Source organism: Protopterus annectens, chromosome 5.part0, assembly GCF_019279795.1.
Source record: "Protopterus annectens isolate FY-2018-M chromosome 5.part0, PAN1.0, whole genome shotgun sequence".
Lineage (NCBI taxonomy): Eukaryota > Metazoa > Chordata > Ceratodontiformes > Protopteridae > Protopterus > Protopterus annectens.
Window position 1 is genome coordinate 1116538617 of NC_056735.1, and position 27908 is coordinate 1116566524.

General features: G+C 39.2%; 1 protein-coding gene across 3 annotated transcripts in view; it reads left to right on the top strand.

Annotated features, from left to right (window-relative positions):
• Positions 1–26786, top strand: part of CEP126 (centrosomal protein 126) — a 1197756-nt gene extending 1170970 nt beyond the window's left edge. For all 3 annotated transcript variants that reach the window (XM_044070978.1, XM_044070976.1, XM_044070979.1), the window contains one exon: positions 24041–26786. In XM_044070978.1, the coding sequence (XP_043926913.1) occupies positions 24041–26365 (2325 nt within the window). In that variant the 3' untranslated portion in view covers positions 26366–26786. The remainder of the gene's footprint in view (positions 1–24040) is intronic.
• The last annotated feature ends 1122 nt before the right edge of the window (positions 26787–27908 follow it).

The window sequence follows — 27908 nt, forward strand, 5'->3', positions numbered from 1 at the left end:
AGCACTGATCTACCCCAACTCCTTCAACATAATCCCATACAACTCAACCATACCCAGCTTCTCCGCTGTAGAAATATTAATAACCTTCCTAAAAATTAATGCAGCAAAAACTTCTGCATCATTGTCCTCTACATTCCCCCTGACAACAATATTCCCATACTAGAGAAAATCTTAGCTTGGACATCAAACAATATAACTTCAGAAACAATAATTCTTGGTGATGTTAATATTAATTAGTTAGATATCCCCTAGCAACACTCCCCAACAAACATCAACCTATATAACTACAGCCAGCTGATCACTGATATTACCAGCCCTAACAGAAACAACAGCTGTGGGACAATCCTAGATTGGATTATGGCCTCCGACCCCAATAAAATATCCAGCACAGGAACCCTCCCAAACAGTATCAGTGGCCACTTAACTGTCTATATAATACGTAAAACCACCCCCCATTAAGCAGATGTCAATATAGAAACACCAGAGACTTATCATATTTTTGTCCCACTACCTTTAACAACTCTTTAAAAAGCATTAACTGGGATCCCTTAAAAATACTTCCCCTTGATAAAGCAGTTGAATTTTTCAATTCAACTTTTCTTAACATCTTAAACAACCTCACCCCCCCCCGACTAAAATGCATAAAAGCTAGGCATGTCCCACAGCTGACAAGAGCAACCAAGCAAACCATGGATTCTAGAGACAAAGCCTGGAAGCTTTAGCATAATCACAAAAATCCCTATGACCTTATAACTTACAGACATCTTTGCAACCAATTAAAGCACCTAGTTATTAAGGACAAAAAAAGCCAAAACACTTCTGGAGCTCATTCAACAACCTACTATCTCCTGGATCAAACAACCCCTGCCCAAATCCAGAAACAAACACCATCGAAATAGCCACACTCTTCAACACATATTTCATAGATATCATAGCCAATCTTACCACCAATTACCTGATAACCAGCCTAAATCATCAGAGCCCCCATCTACAAATACCTCCTTTCCCCACTCATATAACCTCTCTAGCACCTATCCCTACTGCCACAGTAAAGAAGCTACTTCTCAAACTAAAACCTTGTACTAGTGCCCCTAGCAACCTGCCCCCAGAATTCCTTCAAATAGCTGCAAACTCCATTGCCTATCCTGTCAGCTTACTTCTTGATAGGTCCATCAAAGAGTCTTATGTTCCCACCATTTGGAAAAAGGCATTCATCCTCCCACTGCACAAAGGCGGTAACAACACAGACATCGCCAACTTTAGGACCATTGCCATTCTTTCTCCCATCTCAAAAATCCTGGAAAAATGTATTCACAGCCAACTCCAAAACTTTCTACTCAGCAATAACCTACTATCAGCAACCCAGCTTGGTTTTAGACCTGGGCATAGTACCACTACAGCTCTCATATCGTGCTGTGACTCTGTTAACTGACTTGAGACACCAGGAAACTTGTCTCCTCTCTATTTCTATACCTTTCTAAAGCCTTTGATACTATCTCCCATTCTCTTCTTCTTACAAAACTATCCAACTTAGGAATCACTCCTTCCATCCTACACTGGTTCACTAACTACCTCACAGATAGACAACAAGCTACTAAATGGCTGCACTGCCTCTCCCCTTTCCTCAACACCACCACTGGAGTACCCCAAGGGTCTATCTATGAGCCTCTGCTTTTCAGCATTTTTATCAATGACTTCCACTCTTCTCTAACCCACTGTACAGTCATCCAATATGCAGGTGACTCCACTATCATCTGCACTGCTAATTCTTCACCCGAACTCCTGAAACTTATCTAGTCAGCTCTCAGCTCCACCGAAATATGGATGGCTAACAACCACCTTGCCTTAAACCCTAAGAAATCAAAATTAATGCTATTCACCTCTAAGAAGTCTCCTACCATGAACAAAGACTCTCTTACTGTTCTCTCCCAAGATAACACTATCATCAAAGTATAAGTCACACATACTAAACTTCTAGGTATCACTATAGACAAATGCCTAACTTTTGACTTGCACATACACAGCAACATTAAAAAACACACCAAAAGCTAGGTATGTTATCCCGTCACAAAACCTTCCTAAATTACTCCTCAAAACTATCCATTGCCTCCTACTTACTGTTCCCATCACTTCTTTATGGTGCTCCTTTCTTAACCAACATACAGGCCAGTGTTAAATCCAAACTAGATTCATGCTATAATAAAATTGCCAAGTTCATCACTAATAGAAGACATTTCTCTTACCACTGCACCTCTCGTCTGCTACTAAACTGGCTGAAACATCCTCTTCATCTTGCATACATACAACTAACAACTGCTTACAACCTTATATTCAGTCGATCCACCTGCCCATCCCTTTCCTGTCTATTCACTCTATACCATCCTAACAGACCTCTCCGCTCTGAAAATCTAATGCTTTTACAAGTAGGAAAACCTAACTTTTCCACTGGTCAAATACTCCACTCCATTTCCACTGCTAGACTATAGAACTCTCTCGCACCCTACCTCAGAACCATTAGTAATGCTTCAAAAAATCATCTCTCCTCCAAGTGGCTATGCTCATGTGCTAACTCTTCACAACCTATAACCTGACTTAATCTCTCTCCTACTACTCCATTCCTTCAGTAAAAAAAAAAAGGTAGTGTTTGTACTAAAACTGTATACTGTGAAACTTGTTGCAGTATGCTATTCTGTTGGTGTTTGGTATTCAAATGTATGCACTGTTTAAATCATTGTTCTTAATGTTTGCTATTCAAATTTATGTATTATAAATCATTGTGGAGCTTTTCTCCCCGGGCCTGCACTGAAAATGGGTACCTGTTAGCCCAATGGACCCTCCCGGTAAACAAATGCAAGTAAATAAATAAATATTAAACCATCACTTACTAGACAAGCAATCATACTTTGTATAAATGAAAACAAACTTCAGACACAATCCTAGTTGCAAGCATTTTACATCACAAACCATACTGACACACTTCCAGTTGTAAAAAATTATACATTACTTATAATCTACCCAATTGTCATGTTATTGAACCTATTGGGAGAAAGGAAATTCACCCTGAGGATCACATCAGTCAACCTGCTAGACAGGGGTCTAGGGAAGTAAATAGTGTGGGAAGAAAGAGCCAGGAAATTGTTATGGCTAGGTTTTTATAGGCCCTAGGGCTGATAGCCTAGTACGAACCTATGAACATGCCATGGATCTAATACACTCTCTTTCTGTCTCACCCCACCCCTTCTCTTTCCTTTTTTTTTTTTTTTTTTTTTTTTTTTTTTTTTTTTTTAGGAGGAGAATATTTTATATGGCTTAAAAATATTCTGTTATACATTTGTGGTTACCAAAACTGGCATGCATCATGAAGAGGTAGACCGACCACTGTGGTCCGGCCCACCATCCTTCTACAGGTTGCAGCACTGACACCCAGCATTTCAGGGTCCCAAGTTGTCAGCACAGCCTCCACACTGCTCTAACTGCTCCATCTGCATCAGGTAGCTCTTTCCTGGCAGCTGGTGCACTGGTACCCTCTGGGAGCAGTAGTAGTGGAGGTGGTGATTTTGCCACCTGCCAGGAGCTGACAGAGCCTAGTGGAAGGTGTTATGGAAAGGGGCCTTAGTGCTGAAACCAGCCATGTAGAAAAGATACTTTGTCATATTGCCAGGATGATACCATGTTAAGCACTGACACGGGAAACTGAGACAGGAGAAAGCGATGACTGTTCTGAAGGTGAGGACTAAATTCTCACTGTTCTCAGGCTTGAAGTGGATATGCCTTTGATGTCCCCTACCTATCCCCAGTCATGGTGTCCCCCAAACTTTTATGTCCATCACCATCCCTCTCCTTCTTGTTTGTCCTGTATGTCTGCACCTGATTCCTCACCTAACCTAAGGCTCTTCCCCAACATTCCTCTCTGAAAGTAAAAGAAAAAAAAAACAAAATGGGCACCTGCCCCACAAAAAATAAATAAAGACCCATACATAGCTTTCACCTTCACCTGTATGTCTTCCTGACACACTTGATTTGGCACAATTGGGGCTGGAACATTATTCTGTTATCATCTACCCGTGGTGTGGTGACAGTTCAAATTCTGCAAATTCTGCCTACACTTCTACATTTATATTGTAAAGAAGTGGATAGCTATGGCTCTCTCCCACTACCTTCCACAGATTCTTCTATTCTGTCCCCTGTGTCCTCCCCTTTGCTTGCCCCCTCCCCATTTCACCACTTTAATCTGGTCAAAAAATAGACACACACAACACACTTGACCAGAAATGGCCCATAAGAAAGCCTTCACCCTTTGTCCTCAGCATTTGCGCTGAATTTGGGATCACACAGCAATGCTGAGTGATGGTGAATGGCTATTCATATCCTATGGCAAAACCTGGTCAGCTGTTGCCATCACCCACAGTAGTTCGGTTATCTCTGCACAAAGGTGCTTAAACATGTTGGACTATTGGAATGCAGAGTAAAAGTAAAGTAGAGCAAATAATTAGCAGCAGTTAATATAACAGTCCTTTGACTATTGGATGTAGTCGACTGCAATTTCCTTTGTGGAGTGTTGACATAAACCAATTGTCTAAAGATTTATTTTTCACCGTAGTATCAAGGGTTCCATTCCAGATGTATGTCACATTATTTCTTACTGTTGTACTTCTATGAAATGTTTCATGAAACATATCTTAATCTTCTTCCAGTTAAGACTTTTTACATTATTTCTTACTGTTGTACTTCTATGAAATGTTTCATGAAACATATCTTAATTTTCTTCCAGTTAAGACTTTTAATGAACAGATTTTGAATAATGTTGCAAAAAGTATTTGCCAACACATCCATGACCATATGGAAGATTTAGTAAGCCACCCTTATTCTACTCATGTCTTCATCAGGTTTTGCCTCTCCTACAGCTTCTTGATCCATAGACCCATCAGTAATGATACAGGGTGTGAAGATATGTGAAGGCTGCCAGCCTAGCCAGATAGAATCTTGTAGATAATTCTGTAATTTGTAAATATTAATATAAGCCACAGGCTTGTTCTCTTAAATGGAAGAAATTATAGTAAATGTTGAACTTCAAAAATGTAACCACATTGCACTCTGCTGGAGGAAAGCTGATAAGTCAAGCATTGTATAATTGCTTCATCTCAAAACTCAGAGCCGAGATGTCGGAATGAAGGAATTCTTCCTATTGTTTTGAGACCAGAGTTAATGGCTAGAATTTACATGTATAATGCATTTTATTGATCTGGCTTCCTGACCAGCTGCAAGATTAAAAGGGTTGTTATACTCTGAGTTTCTGTTAGCCTGGGGAACAGAGAATAATGATGTAATCTGAAATGAGTCAGTGGTACTGTGTTATCAATTTAAGGACAGAAAGAGAGAGAGAGAGAAAGAATCAGAGAATTTTGCATTTGTTTTCAGAACTGACAACATCACCAGCACTGCTTTGCTCTATATGTAAGTCTATTTTAGAACTGTGTTTGCTCTTAGATATAGATAGGAAATAGAAAGTCTAGTCTAGCTGTTTTCTGTATTGATGTCAGAACTTTTCTGTTGTATTATTTTAAGCATTTCTCTGTGATCTCTGAACTCTTGACTAGCACTGTGTAGTAAGAAGTATTGTCTTGTGATCTTATTATTAAATATTTTTAAACCTTTCAACTGTGGCTGTTTTGTGTAGAAATAATGTAAGCTGTAGAGTACATTGCATGTATATAGTGATACTGGCCAAGCCACTCCAATAAGCCTTAAAAAGTACTGTTCACACTTACTAATTGGATAATAATATTGCACAGTAATAATTGAACACCCTTTGATAAGGGCCTTATTAGTAGCTGATATTAGTGGTTGGTGGCAAGTGGTACTACCGTATAGTCTGGGCAGAAGGGGCATAGATGGAGAACCTGTGCCAGCCTTTCCCAGGAGTGCCTGTGTGTTTGTATACAACTCATATCTCAAAGTGTATGTGTGTCAGCTACTTGGGCAGGGACACGAAGCACTGGTTGGACAGAGAGGGTGCCGGAGGTTTTAGCTTGACCACTAGGCTAAGATCTGGACCCTATAGCTGTGCCAGTGGGGAGTCTTATTGGGGATCTGGAGAGAAAGTGAGAAATCAACCCCAGACTGACTGTGATTTTTGTGTGCTCTTAAGGGAAATTGTACTTTACTGTGTGTTTATTTGTTATCCTTTCCAATGTGGATGCCCCTCTCTGGTGTTAATGGTGAGGATTGAGGCTCCTTGATTGCTAGGCCAGTCCACGAGCATCACACAGGGCATGGCAGATGAATATTGAGGACATACCATAAAGATGTGCATTAGTGATCCATAGCACCACCTTTTCATATGCCTTTGCCCATCTGTCTGTATCTTCACCCCTTCTCTCTCACCATGTTGTACTGTTGACTGTTCATTCTGCTTATGGACATAAATGTCATCTTATGGTATTGTCATACTGCTATTACTTTTGCTGAAGGAATAATACACATCTTCCACTGGCTGAATGGGTTTTTCTGTTCCTTCCAAGGTGTGATTTTGACATATGTGAAGCAAGATTTCCTTTGTGGTATGCTGAGACAATGATGAAGTCTATAAACTTAAATCTGATGTTGTCAGTCTTCACATAATCCTCAGAGCCTCAGAACCTACTCAGCCATTATTCCAGCTTGTACCTTCCAACACACTCAAGTTAAGCTCTACCGACAATGCTCCTCACCAGATTACTTCAGATCTCATTTGCTGCTTTGTAGTACCAGATGCATTCTATCCAGTCTTTTGAGTGTTAGCGTTTTCTTCAAACTGTAAGTTAGTTGTTTCCACATCCTAGCTTTAATTTCTGTCTATAGTACCCTGCTACTCTTCTAGATAATTTTTGGTGTCTGTGTGAGTGTGTTTTTCTCTCTGCTTTACCGTTTGTAGACTCAAGTACCATCGTTGGTACTTTCTCCCATTTTACCTTCAGGTAACTGTTCATACTATTGTAGGTGGTTCCCTTCTCCTTCTTTTCCTTTTCTTCTCTTTGATGTATCTTAAAAAAAAAATCTTTCCACTTTCATTATATTACAACTGTGTGTGTGTGTGTGTGTGTGTGTGTGTGTGTGTGTGTGTATGGTGGTCTTGGTTTTTTGCATTATGGCCGACAAACTCTCTAAAGATACTTTTGGCTTCAACAGGTGCCAAAAATGTGACAGAAAGATGCCTAACTCAGATGGACATGCTCGGTGTGTGTATTGTCTCGGTGTGGTCCAGCTATAGGAAGACTGTGTGATTTGTCATGGGTTTAGTTCCAGGACCCTGCTGGACCACAAAAACAAACTGATTTTAAAAAGCCTTGTTAAATCTGATTTTGAAGAGACTCTATCTGGTCTGAAGCCAGAGGCCAATTCCTCCTGTTCTTCATCCTCTTCTAAACCTAAAAAGCAGAGTCACTCAATTCCAGCAGGTTCCTCGGAATCGCCTCCTAAAATGACCAAATCCTCCAAGGTACTGACAGCCTCTTTGACACCAGTGGGCCAAGATGCTCACTCCTGGGTGCCATTGGCACTGACCTCTTCAGCATCATTATCCTCAGTATCAGTATCTGTGCAGACAACACACCCTTTGGTACCAACTGACCACTTGGTACCAAAGGACCCTCAGATAATAATTTTATCCCATAAAACTTACTCCCCCTCAGTAGATCCCTTTGTGGACCATGCTCCCAGTCCCTTTTTGGAGAGAAGGCCACCAAGGTCTCCATTGGCCTCCTCTGTTTGGTCCACCAAGAGTTTATCAGAGTCAGATATTATGAGACTGGTGGACCAGCTCCTGATGGCAAGGGGATTATCTCCTTCCATGATTCTTAGCCTTGTTAGCTCTGGAACCTTATCTTCTTCTACTACCTTGCCTATTCCTCCTTCAGCTCCATCTGAGGTTTCAGAGCCCCTGGTGCTGACCTTTCTGGCTTTGACTGTTTCGGTGTCAGTCAGAGCTTATTTTCCGACATTGATAGCTACCCTGAGTTCTTCCAGTTCCTCAAACCGGAGACTTCCCGGGGTCTGGGCTTCATTTTCAGTTCCTGGAGGCAGGGTTTGACTTTAATACTTTCGGAGCCCTCCATGTCTCTCCATGCCTCAGCATAATTAAGCTCAACCCTAGCTTCTACGTTGGGGATGGACTTCTCAGTGTGGGATGGGACCACAGTTATAATGGAGTCTATTTCAGTTGCAGGCTCCCATCCATCTATGAGGGAACCTGCCTTCCAGTCTACGGAAAGTGCCTTGTCTATTGCGGGCAAACAGTCTATGTCTTCCCTGTCAAACCAAAAATCATGTCCATCCCCCCGACTGGAGCTTCCTCCCATCTCTACCATGGGACAGATGGCACAAAAGTCTCAGGACCAAGCCACTCTGGTTATGACATCTTCAGAAACCTCTCTGGAGCAACCGACTGAAGAGGTACCTTCTAAGAAAAAGTGCAAGAGGAAGCACTTGGACTCCCCTGAAGAGTCCCTCACAGAAGATACTGATTTCAATGAAGGGGAAGGTTCCCCTCAGTCACCCCCTGAAGATGATTCCTTCAGGGACATCCTAGAAATCCTTAATCAGAGGGTGGCTGGTCTACCCTAAAACCTTCCTCAGAGGAATCGGTATATCGTGACCTGCCCTCTACCTCTTGGATCTCTCTGCCCGATGATGATCTTATTAAGTTGCTTGCTCAGTGGGCTTGGAAGATACTTGACTCTATCAAGCCAATCCCCCGGAGACCTGATCACATTCTCTCTGCCCGTAAAGATGAGCAACAGTGGGCCAAAGGTATTCCAGTGGATACCATAGTGGTTGTGGCAGCTGCCAAGAGGGAACTTGCTGATGAAAGTCGTACTATCCATCCTCCTAACAAAGAATCTAGGACAATAGATAGATTTGGGAGACACGTATATGCTTGATCGACCTTCGCTCTCAGGTCCTTGAACTGTCTGGCACATTTTACCAGGCTTCAAAGAGATCAGATTATAGAGCTTTCAGATACTCTTTCAGGAGCAATAGCTGAAGAAGTTTAAGACAAAGTGACTTCTCAGCTCACCACCCTAGAATCTATCTTCAATTCGTCCATGAGGCTAATTGCTCATGCTGCTGAAGGGACGACAAGAGCAGCAGGTTCAGGCGTAGCCATCAGGAGACACGCCTGGATGCACTTGTGGTTTTGCAGAGCCATTTACGTCTTCTTTCATCAACACTCCATTTCAGAGATCATCCCTGTTTAGCCCCAAAGTTAGAGACTCTAGCCAGATGTAAGAAAGATGGGAAGACCCTTTCTGCCATGGGCATACACTTTTCCAACTCAACAGCCCTATTCCAGGAACCAGAGAAGTAGTAGGCTATGGTTCAAAAAGACCCAAGGACCTTTCCAAGACTCATGTGGCAATGATTCCCCCCGGGGCAGAGAGGGGAGTAATAATGGAAGACGCCATCCAAGTGGCAGAAATGGCTTGCAAAATCAGAGTTCCAGAGACTCTTTCCCTGGTAACTCCTATCAGTGCTCCTGAAAGGAGGCCCAATTGCCTTCCTCTGGAGGCAGTCAGGGGGTGATTATCCCTGCACCCATCTGCCTGGCTAGGAATAATGTTGACAAATGGGTGCAGAGGATCATTACCAGAGGTTAAAACATTCCCCTGTCAAAGGAACCAAAAAGACCATGAAGTATCCCGGACATTCCACCCAGTCACAGGGAGGCAGCAGTCCCAGACAGTCCTACCAGACCAGAGATGATTTGGAATTTGCTCAAGATTCTTTTTAGTGCCAGAGAAAACAGAGGACTGGAGACCAATTTTGGACCTCAGTCAGTTGAACAAATCAGTTTAACAAGCCAAATTCCAGATGGTCTCGATTCAGTCTATACTTCCATTCTTGGAAAAAAGACAATTGGATGTGCTCAATAGATCTTCAGGATGGGTATTATCATATAAAAATGGACAAGCATTTCAGAAGATTCCTGCATTTCTGGCTGAGAGCCAACCACTATCAGTTCAAGCCACTGCCCTTTGGTCTCACCATAGCCCCTAGGGTGTTCACCATATGCATGGCTGTGATAGCAGCACATCTCAAACTGCTAGGATTCCGAGTGGTTTCCATATCTAAATGACTGGCTCCTTACCACTGCCACCAGGCATCAACTGGTAAAGGCACAAGATTACATTCTTCTTCTTTGTTCCAGCTTAGGAATCACTATAAACTATGAAAAATCCCATCTAGAACCATCACAACAGCCGGAGTTCATTGGAGCTATGCTCGACGCAGTCACTGGCTTTGCGGCACTTCCCTTAGAAAGACTCCAAAGGATCAGATCACAAGTGAGCCAGATCATTCAAAGCAAGACAGTAACAGCAAGACTCATTCTACAAGCTGTAGGGTCAATGGCAGTCTCTAACACTGTAGTTCCCCTGGCCAGATACTACATGAGAATTCTTCAGTGGCTTCTGTCCTCCCAATGGTCCTTGTTGAATCAACCAATTGCCCATCTGATTCTGATCACCAATCGATGCAAGAAAGATCTAAGTTGGTGGCTTCACTCCAATTAAATATTGTTGGGCTGTCCCTTTGTCCCTCCTCAACCCCAAGCTATAGTGACCATGGACGCATCCCAGATAGGGTGCTGGGAGCATTACCTGGGAAAGATAGTCCAAATCACTTGGTCCCATCTGGAGGCCAACTTCCATATCAATGTTCTAGAGATGAGGGCAGTGCTTTTAGCATTGTAGGCATTTTAAGATATCCTTCCCTTGGGAGTGATTGCAATATAAACAGACAATATGTCGGTTGTCTGTTACATCACCAAACAAAGGGGAACCAGATCTTACCCTCTTTGTCGGGAAGCACTCAGAGTTTCACAATGGGTGATTTCCTCTGACTGCTTTCTAATGGCAGCGTGCATTCTGGGGAGCTCCAACATGATTGTGGGCAAATTGGGCAGAACCATCCTCATGCCTCATGAGTAGTCTCTCAATCCAGTAGTGGCGGACAAGATATTCTGCTACTGGTACCAACCTTGCTGTGACCTGTTTGTGCCCCCTCTGAACAACAAGTGCAGCAGTTACTTTGTCCTAATCCCCCCTGGGGAAGTCACCCAGAGACGCTCTTCTTCGCGATTGACCTCATGGTCTATAGTAGCCTTTTCTCCGATTCCACTAATATGTCAGTTTCTAAAGAAAGCCAACAGATCGAAGAACAGAATAATCATTGTCCCATTCTAGCCTCATCTGCTTCGGAATCCCTGGATACTGGACCTAGCTCCAGACCTATTGTCCCACCCAGAGGGACTGATTAATTCGAATCTACAACATCTCAAGCTCACTGCGTGGCTTCTCAAGCTCACTGCGTGGCTTCTCCAGTTTCCATGATTGCCAGGCATCCCTCCTTCACCTCACACCTCATCATTCCAACACATCATTCTGGCCTACCACAAACCTTCAAAATTGTATCATAACAAGTGGCTAAAGTTTACTAAGTGGTTGCTAGACTCCAATCTTGACCCATATTCAGCACCTGTAGACAAAGTTTTAGACTTCTTAACCTTACTCTATGAGACAGGCTCATCAGCCTCTACTGTTCGGGTGCATCTTGCTGCAATATATAACGTCCATATTGGTTTCAATGGTCCATCACTAATGTCACATAAACTTTGTAAAGCTTATTGAAAGGAACCTTAATGCTCAGACCTCCATATAAAGAAATCTCTGCACCATGATATTTGAATTTGGTACTTCAGTCTCTCATTTCTCCCCCTTTTGAACCTTCAGCAAGTTGTGACTTAAAATTCCTGTCCTGGAAAATCTTATTTTTAATAGCTATCACTTCTACCAGGAGAAAATTGAAAGTACAGGCTTTGTCCTGTAAATCTCCCTATTTAATCTTTTATAGAAACAGGGTCTCCCTCCAGACAAATCCTTCCTTTTTACCAAAGGTTGTTTCTAAGTCAAATATCGATCAGACTTTACATCTACCAGTCTTTTTTCCCAAATTTTCCAACAAAAGGGGAATACTGTCTACACTTACTAGATGTACACAGACAGTTACGTTTCTGCCTTCACAGAACAAAGGATGTTAGAAAATCCAATCAGCTATTTATTACCTTTTCTTCCATCTCTTTAGGCAGTCCAATATCTAAAGTTACCCTGAAGAAATGGCTTAAGGACTGTATCACCTTTGTTTACAACAGAAAGGGACTCCACCCACCAGGACCTGTAAAAGCACATTCAGTGAGAGCTATAGCAACATCTGCAGTTTTTCATGCCAGAGCTTCTTTAGATGATATTTGTACAGCAGCAGCTTGGGTGTCTCCTCATACCTTTATTTCTCATTGCAAACTGGACCAGGTCTCTAGGGGACATGCATTATTCAGCTTGATGGTGCTCAGGAATATTCTTCCATGAGACCTGACAAGATCCAGGTAGCTAGGGACTCTGTCCCACAGTCAAGGATTATGTGAAGATTGACATCAGATAAAGAAGTTATGTCTTTCCTTAACATTCCATCTGTGTTGTCGATCTTCCCTAATCCTTGTCATTTCCTCCCTCCTTCACTTGCCTTTAGAACTCTTGGTGGACTGAATATTCCCAAAGACTGGCTTCATAATAGGGACACAGATATGGTCTCTTGTCTATTATTGTGTGTCACTATAGTTTGCAAACTTGATCTGAGGTAATTTGGTGAGGGGCATTGTGAGTAGAGCTTAGCTCAAGAGTTTTGGAAGGTACGAGCTGGAATAATGGCCGAGTCAGTTCGAAGGCTTGGAACCCAGCCCACAGTCAAGGATTAATGAAGATCGACACCACAGATGGAACGTTATAGTTAGACACAACTTCTTTTTTTCATCTTGACAACGGTTTGAATCCAGCATTAGGTAAATCTTTTACTGCCTGTTTTTATAAGTGTCTTTGCTGTGAATGTGTTGCCTGTTTATCTGTCTAACCCCCTTCTGTTTTAACAGTTGTAGTTTTCAGCATTTGCACAAGGTCTGGTAATAACCAAATGTAGTATGTGATGCGAACTTGCATTATACGTGCTATTGCAAAATGTGTTATGATTTTTCTTTACATCGCACTGTACACCCAATTAACTTGTGATTTCCCTTGAAGCATGGCTCATATGTAACAGGTATAAAAGACTGTTTCAGTAGCAATTACTGACACAGTTTGGCAAAGCAGCATATTTATGGTAGTCATTCCTACTTATGATCAAATTTAATTATGATAATCACGTTCTGACACCCTTTTTAAAATGATCTGCATACTAGATATGAACCCTGCTTCTACTCTACTTTTTCATTTACACCTTGTGCCACAGAGAAAGAGAGGTTAGGTTGACAGGTGGATTTTCTCCACTAAGTACTAAATGTAATCAGAATCACAGCATTTCCTGCCTGATCCTTATTTGTGCAAAGGTGGTTGGGGAGCATCACTGAACACTGGTACTTCGCCTTCCAAAATCAACAGGTTAAAGTATTAACATGCATGCGTTAACACATTTCCAACATCCTCACAAATATGATACTTGATTATATTACTTCATTATGGGGAAATTGCTTGATGTACTGTTGTGAAATACAGTGAATTGTGTGGTTAACTGACCACTTCATTCTGGACAGCAGTGCAACACTAACACTTACAAATGATATACAACCACATACAGCATTTACACACATACTTCATCATTATTTATCCCTCCTGCAGTGGAGCATTAGGTATTGCTTGGTATTAACAGTCCACATTGCCCATGCATGAGCACATACCATTGCTAATATCAGTACCATTAATTAAGGTTTACATACCATCATGATAATCTGATGATCCATGGCTGCTTCACTGTCCATCCTGTGTTTCATAAGAGTGTGTGTGTGTGTGTGTGTGTGTGTGTGTGTGTGTGTGTGTGTGTGTGTGTGTGTGTGTGCGTGCACGCACGAGCGTTTGATGTACACAATGCAGGTATGTTAGTCTCAGTTCTGCAATGTGCATTAATGACAATGTAGCTGACCTAAGTCAACAGAATTACTCCTTCATATTAACAAATATGGATTTGCACAAAGCCTTCAACATCACATCTTCACTGACACAGAAGAGAAGTGACTTCTTTCTACACTGCACTGTTATAATGTATAAATCAGGCATCTGCGGTGGCACTTGCATTAAATACAGTGTCCTCTTGATTGCATAGGGGATTCTAATCTCACAGAAGTCAACTTACGTCTGTGTCTGTGTGTGTCTTTGTGTGTATAGAGTTGTGTCAGTATGACCTTACATACTGCTAGCCTCAATAAAATAGTAGCCTGAGGAATCTTTTCCACTGCAGGATGAGTCCACATCAATGCCAGACCCTTCTCCCAGCATCATCTTCTCTGCAATACAATGATGATGTCATCCTCTATAAAGTATATGCTCACACTATAGAAGTTAGACATCTGTGGTGCCGCTTGTGTTAAGTATTGTATCCTCAAGATTGAATAGGTAGGGGGTTCTAATCTCGCAGCAGTCAACTATAGTGTGTGTATGGATTTATGTAAATATGACCTTAACTACTGCTGGCCTCAATAAAATAGTAGCCTGAAGTAAATTTTACACTGTGGGGTGAGTCCGTGTTAATGTCAGTCAGAACGCTGATATCATCCTCTATAAAGTGCACTCACACATTGTAAAAGTGAGACTTCTGCAGTGTCACTTGCATTAAGTACTTTGTCCTCTAGACTGTATAACTAGCTAGGTGGGGGGGTTAATCTCACTGCAACCAGCTTGTGTGAGTGGTGGTGGGTCCATAAAATCACATGAAGATTAATTCAACAGCTGTGCTCATTTGACTCCCACTCATGAGAAACATTTACATCATCAGATCAATCCCACATCCCCTTTTCAGTCTGCGCATAAATGCATGCTATCTGCAACACGCTGATGATATCTTCATTGAAGTAATGCACTCTGACACTACCGCAGTCATATCTCTGCTGTGGTGGGTATGTATAGTATGCTTGTGTGTAGATTGTGTCACTTGATGGAGAGTTTGAATACAGCAGTTAGGCTCTGTGTATGTGACTGTAAATGGATGGAGTGTCTTACACTTCATAGTATTGACAAGATTTACAATTCCACATAGCTGTAGTAATTTTTGCACACACATCCCCTTTGCATGACACAGCTGATGTCATCCTTTCAAAAATGCAGTGTGGCTCACATGCTGTCAGACTTCTCCTGTGGCATGTGTGTTTATAATGCTCTTATGGTTAGATTGTTTCAGTATGTTGGTAGGGAGTTCAAATACAGGAATGACTGTTACCTATGAGTATGTGCTGCTTCTTCTTACTGTGCACAGTAGGCTGCAAATACATATATGAGGTATAGCTATACAGTGTTCTTTTGCCATGCAACCACTTTTTTGCAGAAACATGAAGATAATGCACAATGGTGGTGTCATTTATTGAAATGTGCAGTGTTACAGTTATCAAATAAATCTGTAGTTGCGCTTTGTGCTTCAGTAAACCTTCATTAGCCTTTTATGTTAGCTATATACTTCAAATCCTGACATCATTGCTTACAGTTAATGTTTATGTTGTCACCCACATTTGGCATGTTCATGTGCAGATGTTGTTTCTTGTTATGAGAGTTTATTCTGCCTTTCCTTTGGAAAGGCTGTATTGAAGACTGATGCTGTCATTTGAATAGATTGCTGTTATATAACAGTTGTAGTGAGACACCTCCTCAGGACTGGGGACATGAGATGATGTAATGTATGCTGTTGCCTAAGGAAGGCATGTGCTGCAATATGGGATTATATCCACACTGTAGATAATTGCTGTTCTATCATCACAGTGACAACAGCAGGGGGCTACAGGTGTGTTTTGGTGTACCTAGCATTAGGCAATGTTATCTGACATACAAGATTTTTTCTAAGCAATTACAGGGACATATATTTCTTGATTCATACACATGATGTCATACTTTGACATAACCACACATATGACAATTGGTGATGCATGTATACCATTTCACATCCACTAATCTCAGTATGGTGTTGATTTTCTAAGTGCTTAGGCAAGTGTTCCAAAGCAGCATTGAGTGACTGTAAGTATTTGTGTCCTAAACTGTTCTGCAGGAAAGACATCCCCACAATTATACTTTGTACGTATAGAGTGGCAGAAGCCTCCTCCATAAATTTTACCAGATAAAAATTATGGGCAAATAAAGTACAGCTGATTGAATGACTTTACATAGGTGGAGTTCAGCAGCTGTGATACCAATTCCACAGTAGCACATGTGGTTAATAGCCATATTTTTAGTTGGAGGAGCTGTACAGTTTAATGTCCAGTTCTAGCATAGGGATTCATTTTTGTGTGAACCTACTGACGTCACACAACAACCATTCCATCACATCAATTTTATCCCTTGATATGTTGCACGATCACATGTGACAGTAGCTTTTGATTTAATGGCAGTAGACATTCATTCTTTCTATGTCATGGTGAGAGTTCTCCTTGGCACATGCATTGAGTACTGTGGTATACATGAGTGTACACCAGTTCTTGGATGTTATGTGTAAAATCATACAATGAAACTTTCCTTGACCCTGGAACATTGATGTAGTATGATCACAGTTGTGTGCACATGGGGATACACATTTATTTGCCATCAGTCTAACATGCTGATATGACATTTGTTATCAGAAATCCTTTCCTAATTCACTCATTAATTTCATTTTGTTTGTAATAATACCCATAGCTACCTCCTGTGACACATGCTGACAGTACACTGATGTAGGGAATCCATTTTACATCAGTGTGTGTGGTGTTTGCATCTGTCCTCATCTGTCTGCACAATAACTGTGTCAGGCAGGAGTGCCTTACAGAAGGGTATTATGTATGTTACAGTCTGCACCCACATTTGTAAAACAACTCACACCTACATATGGGATGCATAACCATCAAAATATTGAACTGCTTAATTCTCTTCGATGGTGATGGTGATCCTCCTCATACATGTGTTAGACTTATTTCTGTGGTGTAGATAGTTAATAACACAACAAGAAACAAGGACAGCTCTTAGGTAAACCAGGCAGGATACAATGTTCAGAGAGCAGTAGAAAAAAATCCAAAGCCTGGAAACATAGGGATAATAGTAAAAGCACTTTATTCCAGCCAAATAAAAAAATCACAAAGCTTTTGGGATCAACCCTTCATCAGTGTGTAATAAAACAGACCAGTGCTTCCATTTAAATATCCAGTTCAAATCATTAACAAGATCACATGACACAATTTTGTTCTAAAAGAGATCACAGTCAAAATAAAAAAAATAATATATATATATATATATATATATATATATATATATATATATATATATATATATATATATATATGGTACTTTTCCGTTATCGGGGCAACAGCTGTAATGAGGTAGCAAGAGCACGCAATGATCGCTCAGCTGTTAACCGTGAAGTACTGTGATTTTTTTTCTTTTCTTGTCTCGCTCTTACTGCTTTATGTTGATGATTTCTTACAGAATAGTGCATTATAGAAGTAGACTGAGTTTTGCGAATGGGCTTTTACTGTGAAATCAATAGTTATTAATAATTACTAGGTTATGGGCAATAACTTAATTCAGTAACTTTCAGAGCATGTATGCAATATCATACGTCATATGGAAGCAAACTACTACATTGCTACAAGGTAAACTCTGTGACAGACGCTAATCATACTTGGTGGGTAGACACTGCAAAACTAACTAATTAAATAACTAAAATCAATACAATCGCAATCCATTCCTACTACAGCTTTTTGTACAATCTTATTACTACCACTGAGACACTTTTCTTGTTGAAGCAGTCTGTTTACACCACCTTTCTTCCCATGAAGCTTGTGTGCTATCTACCTTTGATTGTAGCTCCTAGATTAGGGGGGTAGCCATGGTCTTCTTGAACAGAAATGTAAACTTTTGGAGTAACTCTTGACTTCATTCAGTAAACGGTAACGTTTGTTGAAGCATTTGGGTTTCTGTTTGAGTTTTGCTGTTACGACTTGCTTGTCACTTCCAAGGTACCAGCATTTTTGTCCGTTACTTTGTCTTGTATCTTATCGTAAACGTCCATTTATGAAAATTTTAACTGAATACTATGCCGTGCATTTTTGGCTATAGTTGGTTGCATTAGTTTTTCTTGTCCAAGTTTTATCTATTTTCTAAAGCAGGTTACTGATAACAGTGCCATTGGTGATTGTGCATGTGTGTAGTTCTCATTCTTTGGTCTTCTGTGGAGGGATGAAAAATACTTAGAAATGAAAAAAATGGTGCTTGCCAATAAAATTATTTGCTGATTAAAAGCTGTTCATTACGGAAACATCTCTTCATCATTTGGCAATTCCCAGACAGTAAAAGACATGAGGTGCGGGAAATAACAGTAAATGTGACAGGAAAATAAATGTACGTCAGTCAGATCAACATCAGCAGCAGTGCGATCTTTGCCAGCATGTCCTAACATTCCAAATAATTACTACAGCTGTTGCCCTGATAATGGAAAAGTACCCTATATACAAATCATATATGTATAAATATATATAAAGCACACATCCACTTAACAAAATACTATTTCAAACATAATTGTCTCTTTTTTCAAAATAGCACCCCCCTTTTCTTTCGCTACGTAGAGAGGTAGCTACCAATGCTTTAGGCAAACATATGAGGGAAAAGGGGATAACCACAAGTTTAATTTTAGGGTAATTGATACTAAATATAAGAAAAAAGGGGGGTGATTTAAATAATGCATTAGAGGTATGTGAATATTCATGGATTACACTGTTAGAAGTAGACCATTTTCCAGGTTTGAACACAGTAGTTAGTGTTAAACCTATTTTGAAAAACAGACAGTTATGTTTGAAATAGTATTTTGTATGTGAATGTGTAATATATTTTTATACATATATGGATTTGTACATATATGTTTTTTATTTTGACTGTGATCTCTTTTGGAACAGAACTGTTTCATGGAATCTTGTTAATGATTTGAACTGGATATTTAAATGGAGGTATTGATCTGTTTTCTTATACACTGATGAAGGGTTGATCCTGAAAGCTTTGTGATTTTTTTATTTGGCTGGAATAAAATGCTTTTACTATTATCTCTACGTTTCCAGGCTTTGGATTTTTTTTGGTACATAGTTAATGCTCAGGACAGTGGTAAAATTGATTGGATGGGTTCGATCCTTACAAAAGGAGGTTGTGGCCTTTAAGCCAGTCCTAATTTCCAACATATTATATTGACAAAATGTGCACAGTATGCAATTATCCCATAATGTAAGCAATGTCCTTGCAAACTGTCATGTCAACTCAGCATATTAATGACATTCATATATCATGTAGTGCTGTCTGTTACAATGTTAATTTGTGTAACGGTCACATCCTATAATATTATGTCTGCTTTTATTTATCCATATTTGTTCAGGAAGTGTGACCTTCTACATGTGTTAGGCTTATTTCTGTGATGTATGCAGTTAATACAGAGGTCAGTGGTAACATTGATTGGATGGGTTCCAGTCTTGCAAGAGGCCTCTAAGCCATTCCTATTTTCCAATATGTTATATTGACAAAATGCATGCTGTGCAAATATCCCATAAAGTATGTATTGTCCTTGCAAACTGTCATCTCAACTCAGCTTGTTAATGACATTCATATGTCATGTAATCCCCTCTGTTGCAATGTTAATTTGTGTAACTGTCACATCTTATAGGGTTCATAGGGAGGTACTAGGCTATTGGCTCTAGGGCCTATATAAGCCTAGCCAAAAAGGTACCCTGGCCTTCGCCTTCCAAGAAAATTATTTTCTTGTGCCCCTGTCGAGCAGAGCCACAGAAGTGATCCCCGGGGTGAATTTCCTATTTCCCATCCAATCAATTAAGATTTTTCTTGAAGATTGCTAATGAGGAGCTTTGTTTGATATCGATAGGTAGTTTGTTCCAGAGTATGGGAAGTATCTGGGACAGGAATCTATCCCTCCAGCATGTTCTGTTTATTGTGGTGACAAGGTTTAGGTCCCTAGAGCGTGTAGCTCAGAGGGATTGGGATTTCTTTAAGTGGAGCATGTCCAACAGCTCTGGGTTTGACATAGCTTTGTATGTTAGGCAGAGATCACCTCTGAGTAGGCGATATGCAACAGAGTAAAGCTGGAGATTTTTGAGACGGTCTGCATAGGGCATCTGTTTGAGGCCGATAATCCTCTTTGTGAGGTATTTCTGTGGTCTTTCCAGTTGTTGTAGATGTCTTGTGAGGTACATACCAAAAGGGGCGTTGTACTCAATAATGGGTCTAATGAGTGCCGAGTAGAGGGGAACAATTACTTCTTTTTTCGTAGATGAGAAACCTTTTGTGATGAGGTGTGCCACGTAGAAATATTTCCTGACTAATGTGGCAATGTGATTATCGAAGGAGAGACTGCTGTCCACCTGTGTCCCAAGGTCTCTTATCATGCTTTTGGAGTTAAGTAGACTACCACCTATGTGGTAGTTCATGGGTACAGAGTTTTTACCAAAGGGGATGACAATGCACTTTTTGACATTGAGCTTGAGGCCATGGCTTTGACACCAGGCATCTGTCTCAGTGAGGCCCTTTTGTAGGATGTCCACATCGTTAGGAGTTTCGATTATTGCTCTTAGTTTGCTGTCATCTGCAAACTTCATTAGCCAAAGACCTTCTGTGTTAGCCTGTACGTCAGAGAAGTCGATACCAAACAGGAGAAGACCCAGGACTGAACCCTGTGATACTCCACTTGTCACTGGTCTAAAGTCGGATTTGGAGTCTGCTACTTTCACAATGTGGGTTCTGTCAATGAGCCAGTTGGCAGCCCATCTTGTGACATAAGGATTTATACCTAGTTTAGTGAGTTTATCTATAATTCCAGAGTGGGGGATGGTGTCAAAAGCCTTGGCAAGATCTAGATAGGCTGTGTGATCCACCTTACCCTCGTCTACGGCTTTGCTGACTGCTTCAAAGAAGTCTATCAGGTTTAGGAGACATGATCTGCCTTTTACAAACCCAAACTGGCTAGGGTCCAGAGTTTGGAGATTACCAATGTCTTTGTTTATAAGTTCCATGGCCTTGCAGACCAGGCTCGTCAGGCTAATGGGGTGGTAGTTCCCAGGGTCCGTGGTGGCTCCCCCTTTGTGGAGCGGGATAACCGTCGCTGTGCGCCATTCAGTGGGCACAAAGCCTGAGTTGAGGCTATGATTGAACATAGTACTAAGGTGGGGTGCCAGTTCGCTCTGTAGTTCGTGTAGGATGGGATGTTATCAGGTCCCATGGATGCTGTATTCTTGGCTTTGGAGAGTGTGGTTTTTACCTGTGCAGCTGTGATTACAGGAACTTTGCATTCTTCCGGTATAGAGATGGGCCCTTTAGTGGGTGAGAGGGGGGTAAAGTTAACACTGAACCTATCTGCCAGGATATCATGTCTGCTTTTATTTACCTATAAGCAAAAAATGCACTGTAAGAGGACGAAATGCACCGGACAACCGAGAATCCAGAACCAGCTTTAATATACGTTAAATGTTTGACAAACAACACGTTTTTCGTCACATAAATCAGACTTCATCAGACAAGAAATACAATGACTAACAACCATATATATATGCTGACCCTTCATTTAAAATAACCAATAAAATTCCAACAGTGCTCATAAATATGAATGGATGTGCCTGAAATTTAAATACATAGCATTTAAAAAAGTCAGAGTACTATACTATGATTCACAGAAATATAAATAATAACTCCTTTTAAATTATAAAATAATATCATAAAATAATAAATCAAAAACTTTGTAGTTAAAACTGATTTGTAGTGAAAACTAATTTGTAGTAAAAACTGGTTATTGGTACTCATTGAAAAATTCAATGAAGTGATATAATATTGTATTTCAAACAGCAATACTCCCATCTAGTGGTCGAGACGTGTATACGCTGAAATATCATCATGAATTTTATACTCAGTCAATAAATAATGAATGTTGAATAATTGATGATGAATGAATGATGAATATATTAAGATCTATGAAATATGAAATATATGAAGTGAGTATTAAATATATATAATATGGTATAGTATACACGTCTCGACCACTAGATGGGAGTATTGTTGTTTGAAATACAATATTATATCACTTCATTGAATTTTTCAATGAGTACCAATAACCAGTTTTTACTACAAATTAGTTTTCACTACAAATCAGTTTTAACTACAAAGTTTTTGATTTATTATTTTATGATATTATTTTATAATTTAAAAGGAGTTATATTTATATTTCTGTGAATCATAGTATAGTACTCTGACTTTTTAAAATGCTATGTATTTAAATTTCAGGCACATCCATTCATATTTATGAGCACTGTTGGATTTTTATTGGTTATTTTAAATGAAGGGTCAGCATATATATATGGTTGTTAGTCATTGTATTTCTTGTCTGATGAAGTCTGATTTATGTGACGAAAAACGTGTTGTTTGTCAAACGTTTAACGTATATTAAAGCTGGTTCTGGATTCTCGGTTGTCCGGTGCATTTCATCCTCTCACAGCACATTTTTTGCTTATTGGTTTTTTGTTGCACTGCGCTTCATTTACTTTTTATTTACCTATATTTACTCAAGAAAAAAATGTGACCACCATTAATTGTTATGACATACATTTTGCAAAATGTTATTATTGAAAAATTGTATTTGTGACATAAGTACCTTCCCCTCAGTCATCTTACTAGAATTTAAACATTTACTGTCCCCGCTTACATATTTCTGTATACATCTCTTTGATTTCTGTGCACATTTCCTCAGTCCATTTTTCCTTTCTGGTAACCCATCTATTGTAGTTGCTCTTGCTGTTTCCCCTCCCATTTTGCTATTTGTGTATTCATGTGTTTAATTTATGTGCACATTACCCTCGGTACTCTTTCCCTGACTGGTACAGCTTGCATTATTTGCCCTATGTAGCTCTTCTTTCTGCCCACGTGAGCACTCTGAACAGGTCTGCCTATATCCAAGCTTTCTTTGTTTACTCTTGTGTGCTCATGCTACTCAACATGTTTCTAGGCCTCCAACACTGTTGCTGGCCATGAAAACTTGCATGTATTTATGTAAGCGTGATGAGCAGCATGCATATGCAAGTAGTGCTGCTGCTTGTCATGCTAACATGTAAATATTGTATAGGCTTTTCGCAAAGCCTGCACAGTTGTTCATGAATCCCACAGGATATTTGATTCCATTTATTAAAGCTTAATCTTTTCTTCATCATATTTGTGATATTGTTTACTTTTAGCATCGTTAATTTTTTGATTAATTTAATTATTGTGTTGGGAGTGATGACATCTCGTATGAAGTGCTTAAATAAGTTCACTTGTGGTCTGTATGCCTTTCTTTCTCAGCGTTTTTGTCAATTCTCTTCACTGCCTTGTTCTACTGAGTAGTGCTTGTAGTATGGCACCTTTGCCTTCTAGACCATCCCAAAGAAAGAAAACACCTTTCTCTTTTTTTCACACTCCCTTTCTCTTTTGTTTCTAGCTTCTCTTTTTTTCATTTTTTCAGATCCTTGGACTCCTTTAACCAAGGTCAGTTATGCCCCACATCATCATGTTATTTTGCCAAGCAAAACTAACATATCAATGTCTGTCTGTGTTACCACATGTATTAACAAGGAGGATGTTATTGGCTTTCTTACAGCATTTCATATGTATACTTTTGCTAGCAGGAGTTTCATTTCAAGTGCTTTTGACAGGATGTTTTTCTTTGACAGCAGCTCCATTTGTGATGAAAGGTGAACATAAACAACAAAATCAATAAATATGGTAGGAGTGTATATTTCCTTGCTTTGATTAGTGTTTATTAAATCCAGTTTTAAAGATGGTTATTCACATGAAGAAAGATGTGAAATGTTGGGTCTAAACACCAGTATGAGTGAGTTGGTCGTACATAATAGATATGCTTAATTTTATTTTACATAATTAATTCTGTAGTTATAAACATAGATTTATGAAATCAGATTCAAAATGTGCACATTTTATTACAGAACTTCTGTCAAGAAATTGGCCAGATAACTTTCTCAGACAGCCTGACAAGCTTGGATAGTCTAGATGCTGCACAGCAGACCAGTAACTGCTTGGAACAGGATGCAACATCACCATTGTCAGCACAGGACACTGTATCCAGCGCTCTTCAAAAGTTAGAATTAATGATGCCATGCAGATGTACACCAGATACAAGTAGTTTTTGTGAAGCTCAGAATGCAAATGCTTCTTTCAGTGATACAGAGAGTCAAAATACAAGTATTTCAGACGTATCTCAGGACATTTTAGAAGCTTGCGATAATGTAACCTCTACTATAGGTAAGAACATGAGCAATACACTAGAGAAGATGATAACTTCTGATAAAAGAGGGTTAAGTTTGAATTCTGAAACATCTGAGAATGCTGCATGCAGTTTTATTAATCAGTCTAATTCAGTGGAAAGTGACAACTTAAAGTATCATGATACTTCATGTAATGATGCCTTCAGTATGAATAAGCAGTGCAGTTCTGCAGAAGGTAAAACGGAAAAAAAAATCACCAGTTTATGCACTGAGCAAAATACTCAGACTGCTTCATATAATGGAAGTGAGAGAAATGTTGTACTGTCTCCTGGTAACTTTGTGTTAATACCTTGTAAAGCATGGGGTACTGCTGATGTTACTCCAAGGACAGCAACTGAGAGTTCAGTGTCAGAAGAAACATCAAAAATGGTGCAGAAATCCCAAATAAAATCACTTTCTTTTTCCAACCAGCCAATGGCAACTTCTGTTGTCACATGTCCTAGTGAAACACAGTCTAGAATTTATAGTAGCAGTTTTCCTGCCATTGGTAAAGCACTTAGTGGCAACATATCTTTTACCTACAGTAGTGGATCAACAAATAAGGTTGAAGATATACTTTCAGTTATTGATAACAATGTGTACGTCCTTCAAAAGCAAAAGAAGGAAGAAACACATGAAGGGATGATTGTTGCCTTTAAAGAGAAGGAGATTCATAAAATGACACTTTCTTCAAATACTGATCAAAACAACATCAAGAAAGATCATGTTAACTTAACATCTTTTTGTGATAGTACTTTAAAAGTTGGATCAGTACATTGTGAACAGCATAATTCTTATAGCTGTCAAAAAAGAAATGTTAAATTGATTAAGAGTATTCTTAAGAAAGACTCTAAATATGACCCAACCTATTTCAGGCCATTGGTAAATGGTGGTGGTTTAAATTTTGAAAAGCAAACTCAAGTTTGTGTTAGAGATAGTGTGGAGCTGACCAGAATGAAAGAAAATAGGTTAAATATTCAGAAGCCTGAGAAAAAACTAAGGTGGCTAGATGAAACTGATGCTGGTACTGAAAATGAGGATGATGACACAGACATCTGTAATCAAAACCAAGTCAAACTGTCAAACTTATCTCCATCTGTTTCAGAGAATAAAACTAAGGCATGTTCTACAAATTCCAGTTCTGCTGAAAAAACTGAGGATCCCCTTTATGACATTGGTGTATCATGTTCTGGGATTACTGCAGTATCTGCTAAAACTTTGTCCACATCATCTATGTCCTCAACAGGCTACCATTTTACAAAGCATGACTGGGCATCAGCAAAAAGAGATGAAAAACCTGCAGGGAAACTAGCTACATCCAAAGCTGAACATGTTATTTCAATCAAAAGAAAGTCTAAATTAATCAAAAGGCCAAGATCTGACAAAAAAATTCAGTTAAGCACAACAGGCAACAGCAGAAAGTGTACTGTAGTCCAAACCCAGTCTTCCGATAACTGCAATAAGTTGGTCAAAGCTCATGGTAAAATCATTGTGCCATGTCCACCACATAAAACTGTGACTAATAGCAAGCAAGACCTCAGTATAATACATCCAGTGCAACCTCAAGTATATCCTCTTCCATTTCGCTCTGGCTCACATAAAGTTTCACAGATCAACTCATTAGAGGAAATGCCTGTGAACTGTATTTCCAGCTGTGATACTCTTGATGAAAATATTTTACTTTCTGGTAATGTTGTTAATACTAACTCATTCATCATGACATCTTTCCCACCTTCGCATACCCTTCTGGCTTTGGAAGACACCTGTAAAACAAACAACTTAAGTAAAACTATTAATTCCCCCATCCAGCAGGATTTTTCAAATTCTTTGTCAAAACAAAATACAGTTTGTGCAGCAGATGGATTGCATCTGGATCATATGCCAGCAGATAAAGAAGGTGACAAAGTTTGGTATGGACTACAACAACCACTGACACAAAATGAATTTGCTTCCAGTAAGAACCAACATTTTTTCAATACTTCAGTAAATTATATTAAGGATTATTAGTCCTGAGTAAATTATCCCTAACTCTTGCATCTGAGGAAAAAGAGGTTGGTAACTGAGGTAGTCATGTCATTGACAACTGTCTTGATATACTGGAAGTAAAGAATTTAGTCAAAAACAAACATAACCAATAATCAAACAAAATGTCAAGATATATCTACTGAGTATACTTTGTCTGTTTTTATAAATTTAAAGAGAAACTTGTAACAGTTTAATTGTACTTTTATTCTCTTTCCAGAGTAGCTTTCTTTTTGTTTGATTACTCGCATTCATATCTTCACATCTCACATTAATATCACAGTAACTTTTTCTGCAAACATGGGCTTTTGCTCATTTGCCATTTATTTTTTAAGCGATCTTACATTTTATTTCAAATGTATGTAGTTTCAGCCTTTCAAACATAAATGTATGTGTTTTAACTGATGTTATTATTTTAATTCCTCTTTCTTAAAGGTTGATAACAAGGAGTTAGAGAACACAGGACAATAAGGGTAAAGTTGTTAAATTCAGTAAAGGAGAACTGCCAAAGAAGGTGTCAGTGCTTTAAAAGGATAATTCTTTTTTTTTCCTGAATAGAATGTCCAGAGGAATATTTAGTCATTTTCTGAAGTACTGTAGTTCTCCTCATCAAACATAATTTTATAGAAAGGTAATACCTAGGCAAAATTTATAGGAATTATTATTGATGAAAATATGAAATGTGAGTTTCTTCTAAAACAAGCAGTAAAAACATGTGTGTGTGTTTTTGTCTAAATATATATATATATATATATATATATATATATAGAGAGAGAGAGAGAGAGAGATACACGTATACAGAGATGTGTGCGTTTCTCTCTCTCTCACACTATATATATATATATATATATAATATATATACGTGTATACATCTATATGTATATATATATATATATATATATATATATATGTGTGTGTGCACATGTGTATATATGTGTGTGTGTGTATGTGTGTATATATATATATATATATATATATGTGTGTGTGTGTGTGTGTGTGTATGGGTCTACATCAAAAGAATGAAAACCTACATTACTGAATACGATGTCACAGAGACAACATCGCCGAAACCTGACTTTAATGAACAACCACAAGTATCCAGTTGGCCACCATCTAACAACGAAACATACCGCACTACCTGAAACCCACCCAGGTGGGGGGCTACCCCCCCAACTAAATATACCAACTCCGATATTGCACTACAGTAGAGAAAAGGGCAAATTTCTCATTGTTAGCCACCTGGATACTTACCCTGTGAAATCCTTCGGCATTGTGGTCGTTAGTTAAAGTCAGGTTTTGGCAATGTCGCCTCTATGATGTCATCTTTTGAAGTAGACCCGTGTGTGTGTATACATGTGTGTGTTTGTTTGTATGTATGTGTGCGTGTGTATAATACATATATATATATATATATATATATATATATATATGTGTGTGTGTGTGTGTGTGTATATATATATATATATATATATATATATATATATATATGTATGTGTGTGTGTGTGTGTATGTGTATAATATATATATA